The following is an 18380-nucleotide window of genomic DNA, read 5'->3' on the forward strand; positions in this document are numbered from 1 at the left end:
TCAGATCAGCAGTCTCCAGGACCACATGGATCTCAAAGACCCAGGTGGACTGGGCTCTTGTCCCACTCTTCACACGCCTGTATGTTCAGGGACCAACACCCAGGGTTCGATGTCAGGACACTCCCTCCACCTGGACACACTGTCTCCTCAGTGTCCAGTTATCCCCCCACCTCTGTGACCCTTTACCCACCATGTGCCCCTTCTTGTTTTGCTGGCTGCGTCTACCTCTCCCCGGCCTTGGCTGCAGCGAGTCCCTGTGCTCTCCTGGTGAGCTCATCTGGTTCAAGGATGTCCACGACTGTCCGCAGGAAGAAGGAGACTCCTGTTTGACTTGCACCCTCTCTTGCAGGGTCGTGGACTTCCTGCTCAAGGCTATCATGCGGACCATGTGGTTCGTCGGTGGCTTCCACCGGGTGACCGTGAAGGGGCGGCAGGCCCTGCCTACCGAGGCAGCCATCCTCACCCTGGCACCACACTCCTCCTACTTCGATGCCATCCCCGTCACCATGACCATGTCCTCCATCGTGATGAAGGCCGAGAGCAGAGACATCCCGATATGGGGAAGTGAGTGAGGCCCTCCCCGCCCGCCCTCGGTGCAGGTCACTCCCATGTGAAATAGGCCCTGGGTTTGCGTCCCTGTTATCTTTCCTTTGTTGTGATTTCCTCTGCAATAGTCATTGTGGGTTTTATTTTTCATTACTGCCCTTAAATATAATTTGTTGAATTACTTCAGGTTCTATCACCGAGGATCCTAAAAGTCTGGGCACAGCACAGGGCTCCGTCCCAGCACACTAGTTATTGTTCTCGAAACCCAGGCACAGGAGGGTCCCTAGACTTCATGGTAGATCACTGTGGCTTAAAACAACAGAACTGTCTGCTCTCATTCTGGAGCCAGAAGGCCCTCATCACATTATCTCAAGACTGAGCCTCCGATGGGACTTGGGGGGCAGAGCGGCCTTCCTGCCTCCCCAGCTCCTGATGCTCAGGCATCCCTGGGCCTGCGGTCCAGTCATTCCACCTCTTTCTCCATTGTCCCAGGGCCTCTGCCTGTGTCTGTGTCTCTGTGTGTCTTATAATCCAGGGTGAGCTCACGTCAAGATCCTTACCTGTTTTAAAATGTCACATTCACAGATTCTGGGGGCTAGGACATAGGCACATCTTTTTGGGGTCACCGTGGAGCACACTCACCATTATTGTGGAGGCTGTAAGGAATCCTGGGCACTCTAGGTGGCCCCCTGGGTGCTCTACATGGTCCCCTCACTTCACAGATGAAAGCACTCTCATGCCAAGCCTGGCCCAGCCCTTCTGGAGCACTGCCCATGGTGCCCCTGGAGGGTTGGCCAGCCTGTGCCAGGTTTGCACCCCCGTGGTTCCTCCAGCTGCTCTGCCTGGGCCCTGCCTCTCCTCTCCTCCTCGACAACCAGCCTCTGCCTTTTTTTTTTTTTTTCCAAATCCTCACCCAAAGATATATTTTTATTGATTTCGAGAGTGAGGAAGAGAGAGAGAGAGAAACATCCATGTGAGAGAGAAACATCGATCGGCTGCCTCCTGTACCCACTCTGACTGGTGGATGGAACCCACAACCTGAGTATGTGCCCTGACTGGGAATTGAACCCATGACCTTTCAGTGCGCAGGACAAACATTCTAACCAACTAAGCCATACAGGCTGCCTTTTAAACCTCACGTGGGTTCTGGAGCAGGGCTTGTCTAGCAGAGGCAGGCGATGGTTCTCTCCCTCTGTGTCTGTTACCCCTTCTTATGAAACCCAGTCACTGATTAGGGCCCACTTCAATCCAGACTACCTCCCTGTACCTTGAGTACACCTGCAAGTATCTTCTTTCTGCCTGGCCGCTGTGGCTCAGTGGTTGAGCATTAACCCATGAACCAGGAAGTGTCAGTCATTTTGATTCCCAGTCAGCGCAAATGCCCGATCCCCGGTGTGGGAAATGTAGGAGGCAGCCAGTCAATGATTCTCTCTCATCATGGATGTTTCTATCCCTCTCACCCTCTCCCTTTTCTCTGAAATCAATACATATTTTTAAAAAATATATCTTCTTTCCAAATAAGATCACTCTCACAGGTGTTTGGGGCTAGGACATCAGCATATCTTTTTGAGGGACACAGTTCACCCCACAACAGGAGCCACGTGTCCTGGGCCCTGCGACTCTGAGTTCATGGCCCTCACACCCTTCTTTATTTACAGTGACAGAGGCTGTCTGCTCCCTGATGGGTCAGCCTTGCTCTGCTCTTTGCCTGATTAACCTCCTGTGGACTCTCAGTGTTGTTACTAAGGCTTCATGCTGTCCTCTAAGTTTACTGGAAGCTTTGGTTGTTTCCCAGTTCCCTGTGGCCAGGCATGGACTCCCACCCACCCCGTGGTACAGCCCCTGGGACCTCTAGGGGTCTCACCTCTCACCAGATCCTGCTCAGCGGAAGTGGTGTATCCCCACATGACATCTCCCCTTCCCTTTCAGCTCTGATCAAGTACATACGGCCTGTCTTTGTGTCCCGGTCAGACCAGGATTCTCGCAGGAGGACCGTGGAGGAAATCAAGAGACGGGCGCAGTCAAACGGCAAGTGGCCACAGGTAACCGGGCCCTGCTTGCGTTTGAGTGGATTTATTCCAGAAGTTGTGAGCTTAAAGACTGAGGGGAGAAGAAATAAAAGGGCCAGAACCTGCCTTCCATAGGGACTGGCTGTGTTTAGTTTCCTTCTATTTCTGATGAGTGTAAATCCAAGAATCTGCTAAATATCAGGTACTTTTGATTCTGGAATTTTAAAATTAAAAGAAAGAAGAAGAAACCATTCAGACTTGTATCTCAAGTTCCCACAATCGTCTTTATTGACAACAAATCTTTGTATAAGTTCTGAGTCAGAAAGAGCTGCTACCCGGTCCGCGGGGTCGGCAGGACCTCGGTTCTGAGCAGAGCATTCGTCTATAAGGTGCCCACTGCTTCGGGGTCATGGGCTGAGCTTCCTGCGTGCATCTGGTTTCTGACCCAGGCCGTGAGGCGCAGGTCTCAGCTGCTGTTATCCGTCGAAGTGTTTGACCCAAGCTGTAATTTTCTTCTTTTAAACTGTGCCGACATTCAGAAGCTAGAAATCCCCCCAGACTCTGGGTTCTGGCTGCTCAGGAAACACAAGGGGGGCTGGCTCCCAGCACCTGTACCCATGGGCAGCCACTTGGAGTGGTTCCCTGGCTGCCACCCCTACCAGTGCAGGCCATTCCTGCCCCTCCTTCAGCTTACCTGCCAGACCCTCGGGGATGCCAGGGTTGGACCCCTGGTGGCTCTTTGTTACCTGGAGGTGGTCTGCCCTTCAGGGACCAGAATTGAAAGCACCCACACAGGTGGTATTTTTCAGCTATGGGGAAGGTGTTACTGTGGATTCTCTTGGGGTTTCCACTTGCTGGCCAGCACCCCCATCCCCAGGGCCATTCCGTGTCCCGAGTCCTTTAGCCACACGCTCTCATCTGTGTGTCCCTGTCCCGCTCTGCCTCGGGACGCCTGCTCCCGCTGACAGCCTGTTCTGTGCAGTTGTGTCTGGTCCTCGAAGCAGCCAGGAGGCAGGGACCACAGTTAGCATATGCAACTCCCTGGTCTAAGAAGGCACATGCTGTTGTCTACTTGCGTTGCTTCCAGATTTTAATAAATTTCATAGAGAAGAAATCAGCATAATCTTCCAAAATGCATTTTACCTTGTTCAACTGAAAATGATTAAAGTATCTAAATTATGTCAGCAGTAGGGAAATAGATTGTGAAAATTGGCACCTGTGAATTCTGAATTATGTCTCTTTATTGCTGAACTCTTTTTTCTCTTCTTTTTTTCATTTCAAGATAATGATTTTTCCAGAGGGAACTTGTACCAACAGGACCTGCCTAATTACCTTCAAACCTGGTATGTAGGTTTTTTTCCAATGTTTTTATTGATTCCAGAGAGAGAAAGGAAGCAGGAAGGAGGGATAGAAGCATCAATGATGAGAATCATCGATCGGCTGCCTCCTGCACGCCCCCCACTGAGGATCGAGCCCACAACCTGGGCATGTGCCCTGATCGGGAATCGAACTGTGACCTCCTGGTTCATGGGTCAGCGCTCAATCACCGAGCCACACGGCCAGGCTGTAGTTTTCTTAATTATTTTTTTCTCCTTGAAAAAGTGGGGGAGACCCTCACTCCCACCAGTGCTTCCAGTTGTCCTATCAAAGTGCAGCTCAGCCTGGAGACACTCCTGTCTGCCTCCTGCCAGCAGGGTTGTGACCCTGGAATTCTCTATTTTCCACCAGCACAGATGGGGAGGGACCTTCCAGGCATTGGGTTGCTGCTGACCAGGAAAGCCTGGCAGGAAATCCCATTTTATTCTGAGGCCAGCATGAGCCACGCAGGCACAGGACCTGCCACCCTGGCAGTAAGACGGTTCCTGTGTCCCTTTTCTCTGCAGGTGCCTTCATCCCGGGAGTTCCTGTCCAGCCGGTGGTCCTGCGGTACCCAAATAAGCTGGTGAGTGTGTTCTGCGGATCTGTGTTCAGGCGGAAGCCCTGGGAGTGAGAACTGCAAGGTGTTTGAACACACGGGTTTTCCAGTCAACCCTGCTATGCCGAATATTCCCAAATATTCACGCACAGAATCCTGCCTTCATAGGTCAGGGAGTGGTCCTCCTCTCATGTGATCGATCCTGACATTTTCATGTGAACGTCCCCCCTCTCTGCCCAGTGTCCTCAGCAGCTGTCACTGTCCAGTTCACACTCTAGGAAAATTATAAATTAAGAATATTCAAGTTCTGAAAGGCTGGAGGCAGCAGGAGAGAAAGGAGTTAGGTGACTTTGTGGTTCATGTGCCTTTATCTTGCTTCTGTTGTGTGCAGAGGTTTTGTTTGTTCCAAGAGAACAAAATAAAAGAAGGGGTGTTTGGGGCTCAGAGCTCCCAGACAATCTTGATGGATCCCCAGCTCTGAGGCAGAGCTGGGACAGGACCTCAGAGCAGGTTCAGCCAGGGCCCTGCTGGTCTGTGCGTCGACATCTGCAAAGCAGCCATGGCTGCCCCCTTCTCCCAGGTGCCCTGTGGGAGCGGTTTTCATGCTGGCTGCGTCTCACTTCTGTAACCCCGTCCGTGGGTGTCATCTCACCTTGATGGGCTAAGGGCCTTTGCAGCCGAGAGAGGTCCAAACACACTCCGCCCTGCCTGGGCCCTGGACACACGGGAGTGGTTCTCCACTGAGGCACCTGAGGCAGATCTGCTCGTAACATGGAGCTTTCTCTCCGTTGCAGTATCTTTATGACAGCAAAGGAAGAAACCTACCAGCCAGGACATGGTGGGCTCTGGAGTCCCTGGTATAGACGGTGCAGAATTACATGTGACATCTGGGCCAGGCCTATAGGGTCTGAGATTTGCACACTGGGCCTAAGGGTGTAGACAGGCGCAGTGGAGGCTGTCTGAGTGGCCATTAAATAAATGTCAGTCAGAACTGGTCGCCACGCAGACTGACAGATAAAATTGTTCTCGCAGCACAGCTGAAACTGAAGAGGTGTGTTTGTTTGTCAGTCTCTGCAAATAAGAGAATCTGTCATTGGTGTGTAGAATTCTAGATTTTCCATTTTTTTAGTTTGTCCCATGAACGTATTGTAAGCAAGGTTTCTTATAGGTTCCAGAGCATGCAGCTCAGGTGTCAGAGACACCTGCTTTGCCTGTTTGTGGCCCATGTCCTGTGTTCAGCTGCATAGCCACAGGCATAGCCCACTGCTGGCAGGTTTGAGCACAGACCTGCACAGAGGGGGCCACATGGGTGGCAGGGAACCCCATGCCAGGGGTTTTTGGAGCCTGTGAGAGGTGTGCATGGGTGTCAGGATTACAGAAGGAAAAAGCCTCCATAGGTGACCTTTGTCAGGGTAGAAACAGGCACCTGTCCTCCAGTGTCCTACCTCGGTGACTGCTGAGGCTGAGAATGGAGAGCGTCAGAAATGCCCAGTGGGGGTCGGGCCTGGCACGGGAGTGCGGGAGACACGGCTCTGCAGTGGCTTGTTCTACCCCTTCCCAAACCTGGGGCCAACCTGCTAGAGGTAGGGGTGCAGGCAGGTGTGGTGTTGGAATTTGGCTGGGTGTCCCAGGCCCTCATGAGCAAGTCTGAGGGAGCAGATGGACAACGTCTCCTTGTTGTTGGTTGAGGTTGCCAGGGACACCTGGGGGGGAGGGGGGGAGGGCAGGAAAAGGAGCTTGGAGGGGGTCTTAGGTGGTGAGCACCCACCTTCTTCTCTGCCCCAGAATGGACTTGGGAGGATGAGGAGCTCAGCATTTGGAGTCAGAGGACGGTTAGAATAAGGGCAGGGAGGAGGGCAGCAGAGGAAGTTAGGATAAGGGCAGGGAGGGAGGGACCCGTGTGGCATCCCCAGGAATTTCTGATGCCCACCTCCCAGTCATGTTTCATCCATTCATTTCTTGCCCCCAGGACACCATCACGTGGACGTGGCAAGGCCCCGGAGCGTAAGTCAGACATTGTGCTGTCTCATTTGTCTTGTCCTCCCGGGAAAGTGCTCCAGTTAATTTAGCAAATGTGAAACCTGAACACGTGACCCGCTGCCATTTGACAGCAGTTAGGTTCACCCTGTTGTGGAAACTGAATGTAAAAATCTGGTATGTCCTCACACCCTGGGTTCCGGGACTTAAGTTCATTGCCTTCAGCCCCACTGGGAAGATAATTGTGAGAACCTTTCTCTTCCCGCCTTGCGTCTGTCAGCTCAGTGATTACCATCCTGTCCCTGGAAAAGACACGAGACTTCCAGGGGCTGCCCTCCTCTTGCTCAGCTATTGGGGGGTGGGGGTGGGTGGGAGGGTGGAACATGGGATCCAGGCACATTAGGCCTCCAGGGTGCTGCCATGTGAGCTGGTTTTTGGAAATGAAGTGTGGGTGCTGAGGCCAAGCAAGAGCCCGCCCACGGCCCCCAGGCCTTGTCCAGTGTTTGGAACAGAATGCGTGGGAGGTGCCATGTGGAGCGGCTTGTCCGAGTGGTGGTCCTCACATTTCTGAGGCTGGAGTGTGGGGGTGGGTGGTGAGAAGCTGGGAGAAGGGCTGGAAGGGGCTCCTGGTGGCCTGGGCTTGAGGCTGTCGATGAGGCCGAAGTCAGGTGTGTAAGAGTGTTACAAGGGAGACTGTGTATCCAGGGAGTAGCAAGCGAAGGCCCAGGGGTGGGATTCTGGATGGCTCCCCATTTCCAACTTCTGCAAATAAAAAATTTAAAATGCTGGTTCTGAAGTCAGGAACTCTGGGAGCCAGGCATGGGAGTGGCATAAGCGAGGGCCTGTCCAGTCTGCGCTGCCGTGAGATGACTGGCTGAGGACCGATGGGCAAGATTTCCTGAGCTGGAAGACAAACTTGAGAAGCATTGGCTTGCAGGGCATACTAAAGCTGCAGATATGGGCATGTTTAATAAAAACAGTGAAGACAGCTATGTAATAAAAGTAGCCTTTTTTCTCACTGTTGTATTTTAAGATTTAGGTTTGGGCTGAAGAAGGCTCAGCATCTGTCTCCTGAAGGAGAATTAACTGCCCAGTACTGCCCTCTGCAGGGCAAGGGGGTTGAAGATTTTGCTAAACGGAATCTTCTCACCAATGCTATAAATCTGTTTGTTTTTAAGGTTAGAAATCCTGTGGCTCACCCTGTGTCAGTTTCACAATCAAATTGAAATTGAGGTTTGTATAAATATAGTGTTACACAATGTTACATTGGGGTTATAAATACATTGTATCAAGGTCTTTTATAGATACAATGTTATGTTGTCTGTATAGATACAATGTTATATAGGTGTCTATGTGGATATGGTGTTAGTGGTATCTTGGGTTTTATATAGACACAATGTTACATTGATATCTCTACAGACACAATGTTATGTCATCTCTCTCTTGGAACCCTTGCCATGTCTCATGGCTCCTTACTAGTAGAGGTGCTTCCCAGTAGTTTTGCATCAATCACTTGTGTCTCTTGGGTGATTTTTAATCTATTCAGATACAATTTTTTAAATCAACAAGGAAGGTAACCCCGTCATGCTTTTATTATGGTTAGTGCAGCTTAAGGCATATAAAATTGACACATATGCAATGAATAAATTTTTTAGCTTTATTTTTACTTGATACTAATACTGCTGAATTCACACTGCTAAATTTGTCATACTGTCATCCTCTCTTTGATACTTGGTCAGATCATGTAGTCTGCCTTTGAGTTTGCATCCCACTGGATGTATCAGACAAAGTCACAACACCCATCCTCTCATCTAAATTAAATACAGCTATATTTGTTCAACTTGTAAATTTAATCTGAGTGGATGAGGAATAGAGTTTATTTTCTTAAAAAGGGAATTACCAGGCTACTCCTGCACCTGAAAATTAAAGATGAGTCATATGCAACTTAAGTATTTAATGAAACACTTTACTACCTTCCAATCAATTTTGCAGAGTAATACTGACTACAAATGAGCCAGCTTTCCGCCAGGTTTTTCATTTCAGTAGAATGTAAGCCACTTAATACTCAGGGCTGAGCCAAGGGTAGCAGCCCCACAGCTTAGGACATTTTATGTGGCTTGCCTGCTGGTGGCTCGGAGCACAGTGGAGCCAGGCTCTGAGAAAGACAAGCTGGGCCTGCCCTGGGCCACCTGGTAGAAACAGCTCTATTTCAGATCTGGCTTCTTCTTGTGAGCATTGAAAAGAGGCTTCGTGGCTTGTGAAATCCCTCTAAACATAATTCCTGGTGTTTCTCCTCTGAGACGCTGGTGCTAATGTGAGGAACTGTTGCAATTTGCGTCCTTCTTTTCAATGTAGCTGTAAGCAAAAGGTTCAGTTATGAGAATTGATAGTATTTCGGGATATTCCTTGATTCTTAAATATTAGTGTTAAAGAAAACGGGCTCAGTGGTGATTGTTTGCTTTTTCTGCATGGTAGGACTTATTTAAAACATTGGATAGATGTCCAAAAGCTAATAATCTTTTACGTAAAAATAGTTTGTTGTGTTATCCTCAACACAAAACTGAGACCTTTAGAAATAAAAGCACACATGTCATTCTTTTATATCTAAAAACTAAGCCCCTATGTGAAATTACAAATACAGTGTACCGGCCACAGCTGCGGTGTCCGGGGAGTGGGTACTCCTAGTGAGGAATGGCGAGTTGTGAATTTTCACACACACACACACGGGCATATATGTGCACGTGTGACCACTTCAAAGATGATTCTAGCGGGAAGTGCTTTGACAGATCTTAACTTTTTCAGACTCACAGTTGTCACTATAGTGGCATTGGTAAGGGGGGTGCCTTGTGATACTGTGCCAGTAACACAGCCTTCTCTGTGTGCTTAGTTCCTTCCGGTGTACAACCCTTCAGAGGAGGAAAAGAAGGACCCCGCCCTGTATGCCAGCAATGTGCGACACGTCATGGCCGAGTGAGTGCACCCTCTGTCTCCTCCTGGCCTCCTGATTTCCTTTCCCTAAGTATTACCCAGCACTCTTGTTTACCAGCTGTTTTCCTCCTCAGTGCTGCTAAAAACAAGAAAGCCAGTAGCTTTAGGAAGATGGGTTCTTGCAAAAGCTAGTGAGCAGCATGGACTCGGCCTATTGGACATACACTTTATGTCTCCTGTTTTTGTCAAATGACATTTCTGCTTGTTCAGCATTTGGAAGATCCTTAAACATCACTTAGTTTCACTCATGTCAGGTGTGCCCATAGCCATCAGTTACCCAGGTGCCGCATCTGTGGGCGCCCCAGTGTGACGGGCAGCAGAGCTGTCAGTGAGAGCAATGGCCTCTGCAGATTTCAGGGTCTGTCTGGGCTGGAATGTTCTCGAAGCTTCTCTCTCCATCTACCCACGCAGTGTTTATTAGTGTTCCTGCTCCATCTCACCAAGTTCAGTGTGGTAATTGTGCACCTAAGCTTGTACAGTATCTCCTCCCACTTGTACTGCACCCGTGCCACAGTCAGGAACATGCTCACCTCCTATTTCTGGCCATTCCCAGCTTGTTCCAGGTAGTGGTAGTGTCAGCTCTTACACCTGCCCCTCTAACCGCCTTCATCCCTCCCATCCCATCTTCTCCCCTCTCCTCCTCTCTCCTGTTCCAGGGCAGCAGGGGCTGCCTCTGACTTTGGCCACCTCGGTGCCTGCAGGGGGCTCAGCAGCTCAGCGGCTCTGACAGTGAGTGCCACTCGTTGGGGGTCCACGCGGCTGCAGAGGGGGCTTTAACAGTTGCTATTGCTGACCTGTGTGGCTTAGACTTCTAAGATAAAGCATTTCGGTATGCACATTGCACCCCATTTTAATGCATTCTATAAGACTTCACTGAGCAAAATCATGCATCTCACCTCAACATACATGAATTAACACTCAGCAAGCTGTCTTGTCTTTGTCCACGGGCTCCTCAGGAAATTGGGCGCTGGGGATAGAGTGCAGTGAGACACTCATCTCCTTGCCTTGGGCTCCCCGCTCCCCCCCCACCCCCCCTCACACACGAAAAACTCCCTCTTCTTTTCCCTCTCTGATTCACACTAGCCACCAGGATGTGCTTGATCCTCAACTTTTGAGAAGTCAGGGTACTCAGTAACACCCTTGTTTAACCTCTTGATAAAAAAAAAAAATAATGTCCATCCATGGAATTGCAGGCTCAACAGGTTGGGTATAAATATTCTTAGTACACACTGAAATAAATTACCTGTTAACATTTTTAAAGATATGTATCCTAAAGAAACTGTCCATATTAATTCAAAGGAAGAGGACAGATAACCCATGGGTCACCCCCTCGCCTCAGCGGCTGCAGGAGAATTTCAGTGGGTTGTCACCTCTCTCATCTCTAGTTCTCACCTTCAAATGCACCTGGGAGGGGCCAGGATCCCCAGGGGCTCTGTGGACAGCCCCTCAGCCAGCCTCATCCCCCTTCCTGAGGAATAATTCTGGCTTCTGTCCCCCAAGGATTATACCTGAGTTTGTCAAGGAGAATGTCAAAGTCACTGTTTCCTTCTCATGTGATTGCAACAGGAACTTTTATCAAATGACTGAAGCCCATTCAGTTATTGGGGTGGGGAGAAGTTTAGTTTTCTATACTTGGTAGATTTCCTACCTCGAGTATTTTCTTTAACAGGAAGGGTTATTTCTCATGAACCCTGATGCAGCTCTGAGAATGGCCAAGTTCTGACTCTCCCAGCTTCAGGGAGGTGTCAGCTCTGAGAAGAGCGATCCCTGGTCACTTGTGAAGAATTGAGCTTCTCCAATAAACACCCCGTGGGGTGGTGGTGTCGTCTTTAAGGCCCAAATGCATGGTTGTTTCCTAATGGGGTGCAAGCTTGGGCAGCCCAAGTTCTAAGTAATTGAAATTTAGGGTCAGCTATTAGGCATTTATGTTTAGTACTAAACATGACCTTCCCACATTGCCCTTCTGTGCATCTCGGCGTTCAGAGTCCTCCCTCATGTACTAACTGCTGTGTGAGGAGGTACCCCAGGGGCTCAGAGCAGGGTGCAGGACACGCATGCAGCACTGCCTCTGCCAGGGTGTCTGCCATTGGAGCAGACTCAAAGAGACCACAGGGGCTCCTGTGACTTGGGACCGCTGCCATGCAGGGCGCTCACGGCAGGGCCTCCTCTCTGCTGCAGGGCCCTGGGCGTCTCCGTGACCGACTACACCTTTGAGGACTGCCAGCTGGCCCTGGCGGAAGGACAGCTTCGGCTCCCTGCAGACACCTGCCTTCTGGAATTCGCCAGGCTGGTGCGGGGCCTGGGGTGAGTGCCTGGGTTTTTTTACTCATGATCAGTTCGTCAGAAAGGGCAATCCCTCGAATGCTGTGACAAGCGTTGGGGCTGTGATGTGTGACAGGGCAGGTGCGATGTGTTCAGCAGTGAGGAAGAGCTTTGTGCTGGACCAAAACTCCGGGCAAACCGCACAGGGACCTCCACCCTGCAGGTGTTGGGGACCAAGCTGGAGGTCGCAGCTGCGCCTGGGGCTGCCCGATGTCACTCGAGACAGGGCATCAAGGAGAGCTGGAGTGCTTGTTCTGGCAGTCTGGTCATTTTCCTCTTTTCTGTGCCAACTTCAGCCCACACTGAAGTCCCAAAAAGCCCCTCATGGCTGGTGCCACGCTCTCTGGAGCTGCCCCCGAAGGACGTCCTGCTCACAGGCCGCCCTGCCGAGGGGTGTACATGCTTAGGCAGAGCATTGCGTGCCTTCAAGTTATTAGAAGCCTGTTCTTGAAAACTAGCAGCTTGGTCTATAAGTCATGCTGATAATTTGTTGGGTCTTAAAACCGTAAGCCTCCTATTTTTGGCATTCTGTGATTTTATTGAAAAAAAACTTCCTCTCTCTTTATTTAGCCTAAAACCAGAAAAACTTGAAAAAGATCTCGATAGATATGCGGAAAGTGCTGGAATGAAGAGGGGGGCAAAGATCAACGTCTCAGAGTTTGCGGCTTACCTGGAAGTGCCTGTCTCCGACCCACTGGCCGACATGTTCTCCCTGTTTGACGAGGTAGCACATCACCCAGTGGGGGTGGCAAAACCTTTGGCTTCAAAGTATACATTGTTTTCCTTGTAATATAAACATTCTGTAGACAGTTTTGGAAGTAGAGAAGGAAAAACCACCCCTCAGTGGCCCCATCCTACCAGCCTACCCTGTCCTCGGGAGTATTTTCTCCCATGGTTTTAAATGCACAAAGAATCTGCCATTTCAGTTAGCATGTGCTGATAAACATGTCTGTAGTTTGTGTTTCCTTAGATCAGATCACTAAAAGGCTGAGTGATACCACACAGCAGTGCTGGCCTAGCCCCTGCCGTGTCCCTTCCCAGAGGCCTCCACTGACCAGCCCAGCCAGGCCTTCAGAATTTCTAAGCATGGCCTCTTTCTGGATGCTTGGCTAAGTGGTTCCCCATCGCCTCTGTCTAAAGCTTGGGAGTCTCCCCCTGGAGAGCAACCTCTACCCTGTCCACCACACACATCATAGTCGGTCGTATGTGCTGGCTGCACAGAGTCAACACGTCACTGCAGCTCTGGGAATGGGAGTGGCCTTTCATGTTTGGGAGTGGGGGAGACAGAGAACCAGGGGGGCAGGCTGCCATGTAGCCAGCAACCACCCACGCCTGGTCACTCTGGACGTTTGAGTCGCAGTGCAGACCCCTGTGCGGTACGTCCTGTAGGAGCAGTCAGCGTGGCACAGTGTGCGTGAAGGGGCTCCTTCAGCCACGAATGTTCCCTGTGAAAAACGTAGTATGTTGTGTGAATAATGGAGCATGTTGCATGTGGACAACATAGTGTGTTCTGTGTGAACACTTAGAATTTCATGTGTGTGCAACACAGCATGTTCCGTGTGACAACGTTGCATGTTCTGTGTGGCCACAAGGTGCAACGTGGTGGAACTCAAAGAAGCTGGTGAGTGATGTGGGCTTTAGAGACCCCATGAGTGTGCAGGTTTGTGGCACCACAGTGTGCAGCTGAGCAGGCGGCCCATCTGGGCGACCCCTGGTGTAAAGCAGCTGTGGGGTGGATTTGTGGCTACATCTCACTCAGGCACTGTGACAACAGGTCAGGTTTGAAATACAAGAGTGAGCATGGTTTCGCTGGTGACATCCTGGTGATGCATTATCACTGAGCACCGGACATCTTGCCACAGTGTGTGGGTTCATTTTTATTTTTCACAGTGTCAAGGGCACTGTTCTTACAAGGTAGGAATATCCTCCATTTCACAGAGAGCCTCAGACCCAAGATTAAACACCTTCCCAGAGTCGGGGGCATAGGCATGGGACCCAGTGTGCTCGGCCTGTGTGGTGTCATCACCTTGGGCTCACCTTTGATTTGCACGCCACTGTGTGGTCACTAGCAGGCTAGGTTTCAGAGCCCAGAAGTGAGCCTCGTGGGCAGGTCTGTTTTTCTGGAAGGCAGGCAACAGTCATCATGCTGCACATACTTTCCTGTGCACCTTCATCTGGCAGTCACACTGAAGATTCATTCTAGCAGCCTACAGAGTGGAGAAGCCAGTGGTTAGGAGTGTTCTTCAGATGCTCTCTCCATGTAGACACATGATCTCAAGTTTGTGTGAAAATAACCTTGTGTTGACACTCAGCAGCCAGTGTTGAACCCCAGCTCCCAGGGAGGTGCTGGAATGCCCCTCCCTGACAGAGCGTCTCTCTTTCGCAGAGCGGGAGTGGCGAGATGGACCCTCGGGAGTACGTGGTCGCCTTGTCTGTCGTCTGCCGGCCTGCCCAGACCCTGGACACCATACAGCTGGCCTTCAAGGCAAGTGCAGGGTTCACATGAGTTTAATTTATGGGGACAGTGAGACGTGGGTTACAGGTGGAGCACACCTGTAGGTGGGAGGGCGGGTCACGCTAAGGGGCTCAGCACTCCCTAGGGCGGCACGCTGGTTCTGGCCATGCTGCCAGGTGGGTCAGGGCCTCCGGGAGGAGGAACAGGCCACCCTGGGGAGGCAGTGGGCCTGGCGGGGCCTGAGGATGGAGGAGGAGACCTCGGGGTGACCTTGCTTTGCAGATGTACGGGTCTCAGGAGGATGGTAGCATAGACGAGGACGCCCTGTCCAGCATCCTCAAGACGGCATTAGGGGTGGCAGAACTCACCGTGACCGACCTCTTTCGGGCCATCGACCAGGAGGAGAAGGGGAGGATCACGTTTGGTGAGAGGCCCGGGAGCAGGGAGGGTGGCCCACTGGTGCCAGAAGTGAGGACACATGGAGCCCCCACCCACCTGTGCTTGTCAGGTCACCCTGTGTCTTTTGCAACAGAGATTATCAGGAGGAAGGTTCTTCCTAAAACCTAGCCAGGAAGGGTGGGAGCTTTCAATCTGACTTCTGCTGGTGATGAATAGAGCCAAATTCTAAGCCCCGTAGACCTGGGACCAGGATGAACGTCGTCCTGGGGGCTGTGGGCACGTGTGCCAGGCCAGGGCAGGGCCTCTGCCATCAGGGTTCAGTGCCGGAGCGAGTCACCTGCCCTGAGGACTCTGCTGGACTGCTCCTCTCTGGAAGGTTTGGCTTCATCACCTGTGGCTGCACAGAGCAGGCTGGCCCGGATCCTGGGGGGCCAGGACCTGAAACCCACCTGTGGCTGGGGGGCTGGGCAATAGGATCTCGGAAGGTGTTCTGCTCAGGGCACTGGCCAGAGTGCGCATTTCACAATGAGTAAGTGTTCTTGCTGAAAAACTAGCAGACATTTGCTCAAGAAAGGTCATCGTGCACGTCTTGTTTGGACATGTTTTAAAATTGCATCCAAATGTCAGGCACGGGTGTGGGGTGGGAGGTGGTTGTTATTTGTGTGTGTGTGTGTGTGTGTGTGTGTGTGTGTGTGTGTGTCTGCATTAAAGTAGGCCCTGCTTCCCAGTGGATTTGGGGGTTGTTGGTGAGGTTGGTGATGAGCCTGATCAGCTGCAGACTTTTCCAGTAAAAGCCGTTCCAGGTTTCCTACAAGGAGACATGGATGACCCTGGAGCCTGCAGGCTCCTACACCCAAGGCCTCTGAGCATCACCTGCTCTCAGGATGCCTGAGTGCAAGCCTGAGGGTGCTCTCCACTCAACACCAGCCCTGGCCACTGGGAGATGCACAGGCAGGGAGGCATTCAGGCCCTGTGACCAGCTTGCAGGGTGACCCTCCATGCACTCATGGTCTCCAGTCAGACATCCATCAGTAGCATCTGCCTCATGGCATCAGTCACCACACGGACACTCGTCCTGACCCTGAACCAGCTCTTGTGATAAGCAGCACCTCCCTCACATGCATTGAGTCCCCAGAGTACCCAGAATTGTGCCATTTCTTTAGCTTTCCCCCAAGCAAGAGTAACTGAGTGGATACAGTGGCTGCCCCTTTGCTTTTGCTATGATTTTATGCGCAGCAGAGAAAAACTGAGTGTGGGTCTTGTCCTCACCTCCAAGACCATGAACATAAACCCCACCCCTGCCAGAGCAGTGGCGGGGTGGTGAGTGGGGGGGGGGTGTACGGGGGGAGGGGGGGGAGAGTCACGTAGGCCCAGGGAAGAGCTCCAGACTCTAGGTGTCTGCTCCTGAAGCCCCTGTAACCGTGTGCCCTCGTCTCTCCAGCCGACTTCGGCAGGTTTGCAGAAACATACCCCGACTTTGCAGAGGAGTATCTGTACCCTGACCAGCCGCCTTTCGAGAGCTGTGCACAGACGCCTCCCGCTCTCACCCCCAACGGCTTCTGTGCTGACTTCAGCCCCGAGAACTCGGATGCTGGGAGGAAGCCTGTGCGGAAGAAACTGGACTAGGACTGAGGGTGCTGGAGAGACGAGACTGCTCCCCGGCAGTCGCCACCCACCTCCGCATGGCCGCGAGCCCTCTGCTGTGACCATCTCCGGGCTCCACTCTCCATGTCGGCTGCTCGGTCACTGTCCCCAGGCCCAAGTGCCAGAGGCTGGGGTGTTTCCATTTTGCTCCTCTGTGGGGCACCGGCCTGAGGGGCGCCTGCGGGGCATCTGGAAGGAAACCTTATGCTCACTCCACCCGGACTCCTCACAGCAAGACCGCGTGGGGCATGTCCTACCCACCTTGGCGGGGCTCAGGGGTCTCCCTGCGGGCAGGTCCTCAGGGGGTGGGTGGACACCAGGTGTGGCTTGTTTTCAAGTGTCCTGGGTTCAGATTGTCATCTCACTCTTTCCACGCGGCCCCTGTTGGTCAGTTCGAGGCACATGCACAGGCGGGCAGCTTCCATGCACACTCAAGAAGCGGGGCATGTGGCATGTGTTCAATTCCAGACAAACCCTGTGTCGACTTGTGGAGTCACAGCGTGGCTGGCCCGCCAGCGGTTTTTAAACATTTTTATATTTGTGGGAGTTCATGAGTATTTTATAAACCTCATTTAGATACTACAGGAAACATTCAGCATTTTTTTTAAAAGAAGAAAGTTGTTTTTCTACTTCATTTTCCTTTGAGGGTCAGAGGATATTTATTTATAGGCCCTTTTTTTGATAGACTCTGAGGCTGTCTGTGGCTTTGACTTCACTCTCTCTGGCCTCTCCACCAGGTCAGTTTCCCTCCTGTTTGGGCCACCAGGAGTTCCAGCCCAGAACTGCTATCTCCCATCCTTAATCCTTTTGAATCCCCCTCTTTTTTTTATAAACGTTACCAGCTTGGTATTTCTGTTTTAATATGACGTCATCTACTTCACTGTAGTGTCAGCTCCGAGGCATTGAACATGGGTGGCATGTTTGGCTGTGCACCTCCAGCAGCCCTGGGGCAGCACGTCCTGCTCGGAGGGTGGCCATCCCTCCCCTGCTCCGGCTCTGGTGAGTGGACAAAGCAGCTGCCCCTGCAGACAGATGAGCTGCACGGACAGACGGACGGGCGGAAACTGGAGAGCAGCAGAGCAGGCTGATGCCCCGCCTGTCAGGGTCACAAGGCCGCATAGGTCTGTCAGGGACCAACTCCAGTCCCGCCCTGGGTCAGAGGAGGAGCAGTCTCCTGGCACCAGAAGGGGGACACTGTGCTGGTGGTGCCTTTGTTCTTCCTGAAATCCCCTTGGTTCACTTGTTTAGGACAGAATTGGAACCTGTCCTTAAAGCACAATCAAAACCACAGACTCCAGTTGGTGTCCTGAAGCAAAGCCTCTGGGTTCCTTTGGGGGAATTTATGTTTTTTTCTAAAATGAATTGAATTTTGTATTTGGGGCATCTCTACTGAAAGTGACCACCAGGGCCAGAAGCACAGGGAAGATGTTTACTGATTTCCCGAGGCATCCATGACGTGCATTTCTACCAGTAGACGCCAGGAAAACCCTTAACTCCGGTTCAGCTGTCCCCTCCCCCTGTTCCAGCTGCTCACTGCCAGCCAGGACGCACACAGGGGCGGGTGCTGAGGGCCATCCGGGGCACTCGGGCTGCTGGACACCACAGAAACTCAGATGCAGCCTCGGTGGCTAACGGTGGTTAATTTTATAATCATAAAATGTATAAAGATTCATTTTTCAAAGAGAAAAACCCACCAATGACCAATGAAGGAGGTGAATAAACTAAGATGTTCTGAGGGAGGGGGCCTGAATTTGGCCTCCATCCTCCAGGTCTGTGCATGAAGGGTTTTTTGAATGAAATGCCACAGTGCGTTTTCAGGAAAAAAATCTCTGATAAGCAGACTTTGAATGGATGTTTGCTCCTCCTGATCCCTTTTCTTTCTTGTAGTGACTCAATGGCATTCGGAACTGTGAATGTACATAGTGTCGGAATAAACCCCATTAGTATGAGACGAGGACACGGGCAAGTGCAGCCCTGGCCCCTCCACCTGCAGGGCCCTGTGGGGACATGGGGGTCCTGCTGGGATGGGGGGTCCTGCTAGAATGTGGGGCCCTGCTGGAAAGGGTGCCATGTGAAGAACTTTGGGTTTGTAACGGAATGAATAAAATGTAGTCCTATGTACTTG

The 18380-nt window shown here is 51.6% G+C and overlaps 1 protein-coding gene across 1 annotated transcript in view; it reads left to right on the top strand.

Annotated features, from left to right (window-relative positions):
- The window catches only part of LPCAT1 (lysophosphatidylcholine acyltransferase 1), a 36617-nt gene extending 18237 nt beyond the window's left edge, over positions 1-18380 (top strand). Inside the window, exons 3-14 of the mRNA XM_081090219.1 lie at positions 350-564; positions 2476-2588; positions 3838-3898; positions 4439-4497; positions 6440-6474; positions 7626-7680; positions 9335-9417; positions 11614-11739; positions 12328-12481; positions 14144-14242; positions 14495-14636; positions 16053-18380. Coding sequence (XP_080946345.1) covers positions 350-564; positions 2476-2588; positions 3838-3898; positions 4439-4497; positions 6440-6474; positions 7626-7680; positions 9335-9417; positions 11614-11739; positions 12328-12481; positions 14144-14242; positions 14495-14636; positions 16053-16237 — 1327 coding nt within the window. The 3' untranslated portion in view covers positions 16238-18380. The remainder of the gene's footprint in view (positions 1-349; positions 565-2475; positions 2589-3837; positions 3899-4438; positions 4498-6439; positions 6475-7625; positions 7681-9334; positions 9418-11613; positions 11740-12327; positions 12482-14143; positions 14243-14494; positions 14637-16052) is intronic.

The sequence above is a fragment of the Myotis nattereri genome (genome assembly GCF_964212035.1).
Source record: "Myotis nattereri genome assembly, chromosome: 4".
NCBI lineage: Eukaryota > Metazoa > Chordata > Mammalia > Chiroptera > Vespertilionidae > Myotis > Myotis nattereri.